A 12,287-nucleotide genomic window follows, 5' to 3' on the forward strand; every position below is an offset into this window, starting at 1 on the left:
ACGTGAGCCATCAAAAGGCAACAAAGTGAGCATGTATGGAGATCAGGTCAAGATAGAATATCAGACAACATTGTTACCGAAAGGTCAGATAGGGCCAGCAACATTTACAATCAAGTTCAGTTCATCCCTTTGCATAAAGTTAGCAAGAAAAATTAACAGATACGATTTGGTACAGCCAACTAAATTATTTTCTAGTCAATCTTAATTGATTGGAAGAAACCTTCCTTAATATTATTTAGCTTGGTGAATACAGGATGATCCAAAGAGCTAAATTTGACATCATACTTTAAACCATAGAAATGCAAGATAAATTCCAGTATATTTCATACATTGGTTCTGGGAACTGCAACATTGCAATTCCAGTTTTTCAGCTAAACACCCCTGATCAGTATACATTTGTGTCCTTAAGAAACTAAGTCTCTTCAGAGTTTGCGCCAAAAACACACTAATTATTCCTTCAGTTGAACCTCTCCTAGCATAGACTCTATCCCATCAATTTAAACTCAAAAAAGTTCACTGATCTGCAAAGGAGAAGTCAAACTCCAAAACGTTTATTCATCTACTCACTTCTTCTACTTAAGTTGAAATCAGAATGATCACTCATGGTTAGATTGATGGTGGTGGTGGCAATGTGATAGCAGTTTTACAAAGATGGTTTCTGCCTAACAATCAAGGACAGTCCTGAAATAGTTAAGAATATAGCACTGAAATAGTCTTTAAGAAAGTTCTTCAATGGTGGCATGGGGATAGGAGGCTGTTTTGACAAGTGGTTAATTTGTTTCTTCCACAAAAAAACGTCCTGTTGGGGCTTAATGTAAATTGAGATGACCTGATCAAAAACTTGGTCAAAGAATTAAGTTTTAGGGATGGTCTTAAAGGAAGGAGAGGCGCAGAAAGACAAAGAGGTTAATAGAAGGATCATTAGAGTTTAGGAGATAGTCAGCTAAAGACACAGTGGCCAACTGTGGGGCAGAGAGTGAGGTATGCACAGGATTTCAAAGTTGAAGAATGGAGAGATAGGGAGGATTGAGGTCATGGAGGGATTTGAACACTAGTTTGAGGATTTTAAAATTGAAATGTTGGTAGACCAGGAGCCAGAGTGCGTCAGCAGGCACAGAGGTGTGGGTTGGGATTCGGGCAGCAGAGGTTTGGATGAGCTCAAGTTATGAAGGGTGTCAAATGGGAGGCCAGCCAGGACAGCACTGGAATAGTCAAGTCGGGAGGTATCAGCAATAGATAATCTGAAGCGGAGATGTTATGGAGGTAGAAGTAAGCAGTTTCCATGATGATGGGGATATATGAACATACAAACAAGGAGCAGGAGTAGGCCATTCGGCCCCTCGAGCCTGCTCCGCCATCCAACAAGATCATGGCTGATCTGATACTAACCTCAAATCTGCATCCTGCCTACCTTCAATAACCTAACACCCCCTTGCTAACCAAGAATCTATCCACCTGTGCCTTAAAAATATTCAAAGGCTCTGCTTCCACCGCCTTTTCCATAAGACCATAAGACATAGGGGCAGAAATTAGGCCATTCGGCCAATCGAGTCTGCTCCACCATTCAATCATGGCTGAAAAGTTTCTCAACCCCATTCTCCCACCTTCTCCCCGTAACCTTTGATCCCCATACCAATCAAGAACCTATCTATCTCGGTTTTAAATACACTTAATGACCTGGCCTCCACAGCCTTCTGTGACAATGAATTCCATAGATTCACCACTCTCTGGCTAAAGAAGTTTCTCCTCATCTCTGTTCTAAAAGGGCAAGAGAGCTCCAAAGACCCACGGCATCCCTAAGAAAAAATTTTGCCTCATCTCCGTTTTAAATAGGTGGCCCTTATTTTTAGACAGTGATCCCTAGTTCTAGATTCTCCCACAAGAGGAAACATCCTCTCCACATCCACCCTGTCAAGTCCCCTCAGGATCTTATATGTTTCAATCAAGTTGCCTCTTACTCTTCTAAGCTAATATGGGGTTGGAAGCTTAGCTCAGGGTCAAATAGGATGTCAGGTCGTGAACAGAATGAATCAGCCTGAGACAGTGGCCAGGAATCGGCAGCAGCTTCATGGAACTGCTGAACAAGGCGTTTCCTTTCCAGCTGTATATTCCTGATTAATCCAATGGAGTTTAGTATTCTACAGCATTACTGAATGCATTTTAAATCTAGGGAATCTGCTTGTCTGTAGACTGTACCAATTCAAACTAGATTTTTATGCATTGTTTGGTGAAAATAAAATTAGTCACATTTTATGAAAAATATTTAATGTATTGTTTCCTGAAGGAGACAACACCAGCAGTTCTCAGCCAGGCAATGAAATGGCATTTCATGTTCACAACAATAATCGCAAAATGAAGAAACAAAGAATACATGTTTGGTTGCCTTTTAAGAAAAACACCAAGTGATAATAAAGTATTTTCTCTTGGTAAAGAGAAAAAGGTAACTCATCTATTTGGGCATTTGACATTTGGATACTTGGGAACAGCCCATTTGCTAGACTCGAGTCAGTAGAGGAATGGGAGGGGGAAATAAGCAAGATACCGACTGTTTTAGTCCACAATTAAAAGGCGCTTCCAATATTTAATATGCAATTACCATGACAAACGCTCAATATAATGGAATATTTTCCATTTGCAACTATTATAGTGACCAATCGCTAGTTCATGTTATCCGCTAAAGCTCTTGATTTGGTGTAAAATACACAAGAGAGTTTTTAACTGAATAGTACCCTTGAAAACATTCACAACTAGGCACGTCATAGTATATTGGCATAATCATGGGTTGTGATATTTGCATCCTGTACAGCTAGAACAGATACAACCTAGAGAGAATAACTGAAAAACACAGGATCTAACCGCTTGGCAACAAACTTCACCAAATTCTCCTGACTTGCACTAAAGTAGAGGCAGTTAGCCTCTGTATAAGCCTTCACTCAAGGCTCACGATAGTTCGATTATATTTTTTTAAAAATCTACTAACAAACCGTACATGAGAGGATCATCAAACAGGAATGGGTTACAATCAGGTAATGAATCTCATGGCCAGTTTGAAACTTAAAACACAGTATACACAAGAAAGCTTTCAGCAAAATCAAGCTTAGGTTTGTTATTGACACATTTATAAACAGGAGTGTTCCCTCCCCATCCTCCTGCCTGAAAAGAACTTCTAAAAGTCAATCTTCAGTACTAATGTTTGTGTTTAAAGGTGCATTGGCACAAGCAACACACTGGATGTATTATTTGTTCTGAAATGCCTTTTAGCTGCCAGTATATTTTAGGGAGTTAAGCACCAAGAACATTCAAAATGTAATATTCTTCTATTAAGAATTTTTGCAATATAAATTTCCAGCAGTAAAAAAAAATTAAATTGAGATGCCTCATAAGCCTTGCCAAGTCTGAACAAGCAATAGTGCACATGGCCGCAATAATAACCTCAATAAATATTATAGGTGTGAAAACTCACATATAAGCATCTGTTCGTCACATCTGACATGTAGTTAACCTAAGGTGACAAGAAAATGACAGTACAGTATATATGTGTACATGAAAAAACATTTTGCTAAGATGATAAGATGGACGGAGCTGACAAAAAAGGTGACAGCTAAAAAGAAATGGGCCCTTGAAAATTGGAAATAAAACAAAATAAGCAATAGGGAAGTGACAAACAAGCAAACAGTGTGCAAGTTACAAGGAACGTTTTCATTAACGCAAGCCATGTAGCATGCACAGGTTGCAGCAAAGTAAAAATCGCCCCATGTAAAAGGTCCTTCACCTTTACACATATAAACTACTAGCTCTCTCTATTCTCTGCTAAGGCTGCAATTTCCGCAATCATTGGGGTAATGAGAATTTTTTGATGCTAAAATGGCAAAAGGTTTTATTTTTCTCAAGTGCACTGGGAATGTTTGTGTCAGGGATCTCTGGAGGTCATTGAGTCTAATACGAATCTGATCTATGGACGACCACAAAATGTTACAAACATGAACATTTTAAAACTGCTGCTCAAAGAAAACAAGACCTCCATATTTTTAGGTCACAAAACAGAACTTTCTACCAAGCTAAAACAGTCCTTTATTTGAATAAGTACAATTTATAAGCCAACTATAAAAAGGAGCAATCATAAAGCTAGTGGAATGTACTGTTGAAGTGGTCCATTCTGGACAAACTGTGTAATTGTATCCAAAACATGAAGGAGGCACTTATGCACAATGTAATTTAACATTATAATACTAAAAAAGGTGCACTTACACAAAGCAAATCACTTCTCCATATAAAATAGCCAAAACGTTCATGCCATTTCATTTTGCATCAAGAAATAATTTCAAGTGTGTCCCAATAATCTGCTCACTTATTTCTTCATCAGGCACTATAACAAATTATGTACACACAGCAGAGCCCAGAGAATACTGATCGATCATTCAGCACCATTTGATTCCTGTGGCACATTAGATAATACAAAATAACTTACTTGAGGAGAAGGTGGTAAGTCTGCAAAAGATCAAATGCTAACTTGGAATAAAACTGGTGCACTATATCCTAGATTTGTGGGGCTTTTTCTAAAAAATCATGTAATCCTAACTAAAACAACACACAATGATCACCTGATCATTTTTGTAAAACACCATGGTCTGGTGTTTCCCGCCAGGGACACAAATCAACAAACTGAATCCAGAATGCTCCAGACACTGCACTAATTTTGCCAAGGTGAAGTTATGCCCATGTTTCCATATCATGAGCATCAACTTGTATCCAAATCTACGTTGTATCCGTATAATCAAGCACCATAATTAAACAGAGTTAATTTGTGACTGCAACAAGGGCAATGAGGCCTCAAGATGCCAGGCTGGAATTGCCAGGAAATGAGTCATTGTTCAAATGTTTTTAAATAATTTATGATTTCTGCAGCAGGAGGGAAAACTTGTGACTCAGTTGACTGCTGGGTCAAGTGATTAACATTGGATTCACGTGATCATGGGTATTTGTGCACCTGAGAATCTGGTCGTAATGTGCTAAACCCCACTGAATGAGCACAACTGGCAGAAATTCAACTCTCTGACCTGGAAGTGTGATCAGTTTTGTGGACTGGGATGGGCTAAGATCAAGAGAATGTTGAATTAGTAAAAAAGGTTGCAGATACTTGGGTGTAAAGTAGTAATGGGCGCAAATCATTTGCATTTAAATTCTTAAATCTTTTGTGTTATATGATTTGATCCTGTCCAGGTTAAACTGTTACCTGGGCAGAAGTAATGCAGGAACCCCAGCTCTGCGATCTCACTGAAATCCAGTTTTCTTAAATAAGGGAAGAAAATATGAATTGCAACACAAATTATTTTTTCTAGTTGTAGCATGTTATACCTGGTGCAGCTGTCCCAGTAAGGCCTGAGCCTGTGCTGTTGTGAGTGGGCCTCCTGTTGGGATGGGCTGCCGCTGGAAATCCAGTCCATTTGTTTGGGCACCTGGAGGAGGAAGACCAAAACACAAACACAAAGAGAGAAAAAATATTAACAGAAAGGGGCTGAACAAGTGGTTTCCAAGCCAAAGTAACTGCTAGCCATTATCCAACACAGGTTTCATATTTTCTTTACAGTTCGGGACCAGCCATGGTCTTTGCCATAAAAATACAGTGCCCTTCCCACCAAAACTATTACAATAACCACAATTACATGGTACAGTCATTGACATCCCTTCATCCAATTATTCTTTGTACTCCTTGAAAATAGTGATAATTATAAATGGACTAACCTGAGCTGTATTCAGATGACAGACTGTACAATTTTATAAATTGCCTTAAAACAATGTTGCTACTGACAAGACACAAATGTGCTGTTTTGATGAAAGGTTATCGACCTGAAAGGTTAACTCTGTTTTTCTCTCCAAAGATGCTGCCTGACCTGCTGAGTATTTCCAGCATTTTCTGTTTTTATTTCAAATTTCCAGCACCTGCAGTATTTAACTTTTGCAAGACAGAAATGTGAATGGTCATGAGCAAAACAAGCACAAACTGTTCAAACAATTACCTCATATTTTGGTGATCAATTAAGCAAAAATGTTTTTTTATGTATTTTTTCTATGCTACTGTCCTTCATAGTGATTCAGTAGTTCATGCTATCCTGTTTCATTTTCTTTCCTCTACTTTCACATTTCATGTAACAATCCCAGATCAAGAGGGTATGCAAGCACCCAAACATCTATCAATAAACATTTTAACATATGATAGAATAGAAACAGGGATGTTAGGACAAATCCGTATCACATTACTCCAGAGCATGGTACACTGCAGAACTGATGTACCATTTCATTATTTTGTCAATTGTGTACTTGTACAGCAATGTACCTTCAGCTATTAAGTTAAGGTGTCAAAACATATATCAGTACAGGACACTCAAGACTTTTTTTATGTGGTACAACAGAAGCACACATTTCTCATAGCCACCTGAATTACTCATATTTTTTATTTTCCTCCATATCCCCTCAACTTCTTTGAGAGAGGGAGTAAACAGAATTATCCTCTTCCAACCGCATAGTTTCTTCTGCCTTATCTTCTCCTTCACTAGCTCATCTTGTCTACAAAAAATATTCAAATCTGTAGAGTGCAAGACATTCACTTAAAAAAATTTTTTTAGAAACAATGATTCAGGACAAAATTAACAGTCATTTGGGCAAGTGCAGATTAATTAAGGAAAGTATGGATTTGTTAAAGGTAAACTGTGTTTAACTAACATGCTTGAGTTTTTTGATGAGGTAACAGTGAGAGTTGGTGAGGGTAATGCCATTGATATGGTGTACATGGACTTCCAAAAGGAATTTCATAAAGTGCCACACAACAGACTTGTGAGCAAAGTTAGAACTCATGAAAGAAAAGGTACAGTAGCAACATGGATATGAAATTGGCTGAGTGACAGGAACTAGAGAATAGTGGTGAACAGTTGTTTTTCGGACTGGAAGAAGGTTTATGGGGGAGTTCTCCAGGGATTGGTTTCAGGACTCCTGCTCTTCCTGATATATATTAATAATCAGCCTTCGACGTACAATGCATAATTTCAAAATTTGTGGACAATACAAAAACAGGTTGAGGGGATAGTTAATAAAGCTTACAGGATTCTGGGCTTTATAAATAGGAGTATAGAGTACAAAAGCAAGGATAAACCTGTATAAAACATTGGTTCTGAAGTATTGCTTCCAGTCTGGGTGCAGAAAAGATTCATGAGAATTGTTCCAGGGGTGAAGAACTTCAGTTACATAGATAGATTGGAGAAGCTGGGAATAGGTGAAATGCCCTTGCAGAAAGCCAGAATGGACATGATGGGCTAAATGACCATCAATGTTATAACCATTTTATGATTCCATGATAAAAACTTGGTTCAATCTTTATGCTTTTCTTTCCTGCAGCAAATAGAGTCTTGCACATCAGTTCAGCCAAAGTAAATTGTTAATGTATGTTAATTTTCTCTGGTTTATTAGGATTTCTCTTTAATCTTCAATGGATGCTCGTTGAAAAAAGGTTCCACAGTTAGGACTGGAAATGCACTGAATTGAGGCTGATGGCCGAAAAGACATTCCTCAAGGTCACACAGATCTTAAAACTTAGTTATAAAATAAAGTAGAACCAATTAAAATTATGCTTTAGCACAATACAGTGAGAGATTTCTTAACCATTGGAGGAAACGGATTTAAGTTAGGATACCACCTTAGATCTGGAAATCTAGACTTATGGACATTTGACCAGGGAAAATCATGCACCATGATGCCCAAAATGTCAACTAAAAAGAATCCACTTTGAGATCTGATGAGTTGAACAATACTCATGATATGTATAGGATAACAACTGAATCCCTAGTTTTACTTTTGAAAAACATGACTACTAGGCTGTTTCCTTCCAAAATCTTTATAAAAATAATTGTAATCTCTACAAACTTGCCAAAAATTTCCATCTCGCTGCAGAGTTAATATATTTTAAAACTAAAATCATTACATTTCAGCTTCAACATCCAGCAATTTAAAGTAATTAATCTTCATTGTTGTCCTTCACCTTGGTTTACAGAAAACAACAATGAAATAATTTGAAAACGAGGCCCTCAAATTACCATATACAAACTTATTTTTCTCAATTATTTGCTAAAGGGAGAGCTTTACATTTACTACATGCCTGAAGAACTGAACTGCTTATCTGTCATAATAAAAGGTATTTCTGATTAATAATTGAAGAGGAGCCCCAAAATCACATTGCCATTTGCTATTGTGAATGTACTGCTTCTCTCAGCTGCATGCTTCAATCCACAATAGCAATAGCTCCCTCTGTTACTCTGTTGACAGGAGTAATCACTATGCAATGAAACAGCTGATCTTGGAAACTCAAAAGCTCAATCGCATACTTCATTAATCCAATGATGGAACTGTCATAGACTCAAGAAAGGTGGGAAAAAATGCAATTCCAGTTCCAATCATGATCAGTCACCTCCACAATCTCAACAGCTTCTGCTTTGCTGACGTCAGTCGAGTCGCCAACTTTAAAATCAATACAGAGTCTGCAAAATAAATTGGCTGGCTGTGTCAATAAGCCAAATACATGCTGAATGCGAACTGCAATAATATTTAACACTGTACACCAATACCTTTGGATTGTTACTGAACCTAAACTAATAATCCAGAGAACACCAAGTTCAAATCACGCCATGTGGCAGTTTGTGAATTTGAATTAAAAGCTGGTATCAGCAGAAGTGACCATGAAGTGGCCCAATTGCCTTAAAAGCCTAACTGGTCCACTAATTGTCCTTTTGGGAAGGAAATCTGCCATCCTTACTTAATCCAGCCTCACACCAATGTTGTTGACTCTTAACCGCCCTCCAAAATGACCTAGCAGGGCACATAGTTGTTACGAAGAAGAACAAGTGAAGAGGGCACTCAGTTGAGCATCCCTCCACCACACTGTGTTAATTCAACATTATTAATTACATAGCTCTTCCTTGAGGCTGCCTTTTCCTGCCTGGTTGATGCTCTGCAACTACAAAGCGGGAAAAGGAAATCTTTTTACTAAGAGCTTCCATTTCACAAGCCAATTCACATTCAACAACCTGCTCTGAAACAGCTGTGAAAATGTGAGCAGAGTTGACAAATTCCACCACAGCAGCTAAGACAATTCACAACATACTAAAGCAATCAACAACATTCTAAATCAAACAACCCAAACACTGCATTCTAAAATAAAATCAATTCACCCCATCTCCCAATGTTAACGGGTCGTTCAAAAAATTCCAGGATCCGGAGCCGCGTCTTCGCCAAAAACTAATCAGTTCTTCCTTGAAGCATATCCTATCTGTGTACCAAGTTTTGTTGAAATCTGTGCATTAGCTTTTGGGATATATTGTTTACAGACAGACAGACAAACATAGGGCCAAAAACATGGGATGGAGGTAATAAAACACTGCAAGCTACGTGACTGCAACTTATAATTTGAATAAAACAAAGGCACACCATGCTGAGTTGACCTGCAAACTCCTCCGCACTAACATCTCAGGACTGATGCTAAAGTTGGGAGAGCTGTCCACCAGACTAGTCAAGCAACAGTCATACTTAGTAGGATCATAACCACCATCCAATGGCTTAGATGTTTCCATCACCATCCCTGGGTATGTCCTACCACACCAGTGATAAGAAGCCCCAGTAAAATTGAAGGCAACAGAAATCAGGGAGGAAACCCTCCAGTGACTGAAGTTACATTGAGCGCAACCCAAGATAATTGTGATTATTGGAGGCCTATCAACTTATCCCCAGGTCTTCACTGCAGGAGTTCCTCAGGATGGAATCCTAGGCCCAACCCATCTTCAGCTGCCTCAATGACATTTTTTTCATCATAAAATCAGGTCATACGGTCAAATGATCACTGATAATTGCAGTGTTCAGCTCCTTTCACAATTCCTCAAATAATGAAGCTATCGATGCCCATATGAGAAGGACCTGGATGATATCTAGGCTTAGCTGATATGATACCACTAAAGCAACACAAATGTCAGCCAATGCCCAGTTGCAAAAAGGAAGTTCAACCAGCTCACAATGACATTTTCATCATAAAATCTCCCAAAATCAACATCTTGGAGGTCACCACTGATTAGAAAATCAACTGGGCCAGGCACATAAATGCCATGTATATAGGTCAAAGGCTTGGAATTCTGCAGCAGATATGCACCTGACTCCCCAAAGCCTCTCCATCATCTACAAGTCATATCAGCAATGTGATGGGATGTTCTCTACTTGCCTGGACATTGAGTTTGACAATGTTCAGGATAAAGCAGCACGCCATCCCATCCACCAACTTTAACATCCACTCCCTCCGCCACCACGGCTCATCATGGCTACAGTACGACTATCCACAAGATACACTACAGCAAGTTGCCTAGGTTTCTTTGACAGTACCTCCCAAATCCACATCTGCTATCACCTAGGAGGACAAGGACAGCAGGTGCTCAGAATCACCAACACCTGTAAGTCACCTGCAAATCTGACTTGGGCATATACCATTCCTTTGTTATCTCTGGGTCAATACCTACCAGCATTGTGGGAGCACCTTCGATACATGGACTGCTTCAGATCAAAGTGGCTTGGGAAGCTAGAGATGAGCAATAAATCCTGGTATTGCAATCAATACACATATCCCAGAATGATTTTTTTTAAAGTACGAAACAACTTTGTCTAAACATATTTTTGAAGATCAACATGAAAGGTGTGTTACAAATTTAATACTGTATATCCAATGTTAAATACATTTACTTTTTCATGTATGATGTCTTCTAATCATATTCTTTTAACACCAAAATTCCTTTTGTTTGTCAGCTCAACTCAGATAGGAAGTGTAAAAAAAACTTGAAATTCTGAAGGGGCACAATCTTAGAAAGCAAATAAAAATGTGCACTTGTAATTTATGGGCATAGAACTAGAGGGAAATACCTACACAACAGAGTTGGTACAGGGATTATTTTGTGTTGGTCAATAATGCTTAACTCAAGGACCTATTGGACACAACCTGGTTCAAGGACAGTGGCAGTTGGGGAGTTTGGCAAAGGTAGCAAAACTATCACAAATAGCCCTAAGGCGATCTTCATGGAGGGCAGAAACTTCTCAGTGAGAAGGACCTTACTGCTGTGTATCAGATTAACCAAAAAGAAAGTCAAACTAGAAGAATATAGCTATCTGATTAAGGTCTAGCCCACATCAACTGTAGATAAATTGAGCTGCAATTTACAAAATATTCACAAGAATATTCCAGCATACTTCACCCCATCAAGTTCAGAAAATCCTATAGATTTCACTCTGAAGCAAACTCAATACTGTGAGCCTCATCCTAAATTTCACACCAACATATTGTCACATTGTAAATGAAAGCCTGATCAGGAAAACTTTCAATATTTCAGGTATTATATCATGATAAAATCATAAGAAATAGGAGGAGTGGGCCTTTGGACCCCTTGACCCTGTTCCACCATTCAATAAGATCATGGTTGATCTGATTGTGGCCTTCACTCTACTTTACAGCCTGCTCCCCCCCCCCCCCCCCCCCCCCACTGCCCCTACCCCCTCCCATAACCCTTCATTCGCTCGGCAATCAAAAATCTATTGAACTCAGCCTTGAATATATTCAATGATCCAGTCTCCACTGTTCTCTGGGGAAGAGAATTCCAAAGTTTAACAGCCCTCAGAGAAAAATTCCTCATCTCAATCTTAAATGAGGCACCCTTTATTTTTGAACTTTGCCCCCTAGGTTCTAGATTTCCCCACAGGGGAAACATCCACCCAGTCAAATCCCCTCAGAATCTTATATGCTTCAATAAGATCACCTTTCCTTCTTCTATCCCCAATGTATACAGGCCTAACCTGCTGAACCTTTCCTTTTGAGGAGTTGGTGCCTGGGACAGATCAGCCACTATCTTATTCAATAGTGGGGCAGGCTGGAGGGCCGAATGGCCTACTCCTACTCCTATTTCTTATGTTCATAAGAAAACCCCTTCATTCCAGAATCAGCCGAGTGAACGTTCTCTGAACTGCTTCCAATGTAATCACGTCCATCCTTAAGTAAGGAGGCCAAAATTGTACACAGTACTCCAGATGCAGTCTAAGGCTCTGTACAGCTGTAGCAACACTGCCCTACTTTTATACTCCATTCACCTTGCAATAAAGGCCAATCACTTGCTGTACCTGCATTTCAGCTTTTCGTGATTCATTTACCAGGATACCCAGATCCCTCTGTAACGCAGAATTTTGCAATCATTCTCCATTTAAATAATATTCTGCTTTTC

The 12,287-nt window shown here is 39.0% G+C and overlaps 1 protein-coding gene across 5 annotated transcripts in view; it reads right to left on the reverse strand.

Moving 5' to 3' along the window:
* The window catches only part of LOC144691669 (POU domain, class 2, transcription factor 1-like), a 253,229-nt gene that overhangs the window by 159,884 nt on the left and 81,058 nt on the right, over window positions 1-12,287 (reverse strand). For 4 of the 5 annotated variants that reach the window (XM_078559989.1, XM_078559987.1, XM_078559988.1 and 1 more), the window contains 2 exons: window positions 5,356-5,456; window positions 3,464-3,502 (listed from right to left, as the gene is read on the reverse strand). In XM_078559989.1, coding sequence (XP_078416115.1) covers window positions 3,464-3,502; window positions 5,356-5,456 — 140 coding nt within the window. The remainder of the gene's footprint in view (window positions 1-3,463; window positions 3,503-5,355; window positions 5,457-12,287) is intronic. The other variant, XM_078559986.1, reaches the window with a different exon arrangement.

The sequence above is a fragment of the Cetorhinus maximus genome, chromosome 16 (genome assembly GCF_964194155.1).
Source record: "Cetorhinus maximus chromosome 16, sCetMax3.hap1.1, whole genome shotgun sequence".
Taxonomy (NCBI): Eukaryota; Metazoa; Chordata; class Chondrichthyes; order Lamniformes; family Cetorhinidae; genus Cetorhinus; species Cetorhinus maximus.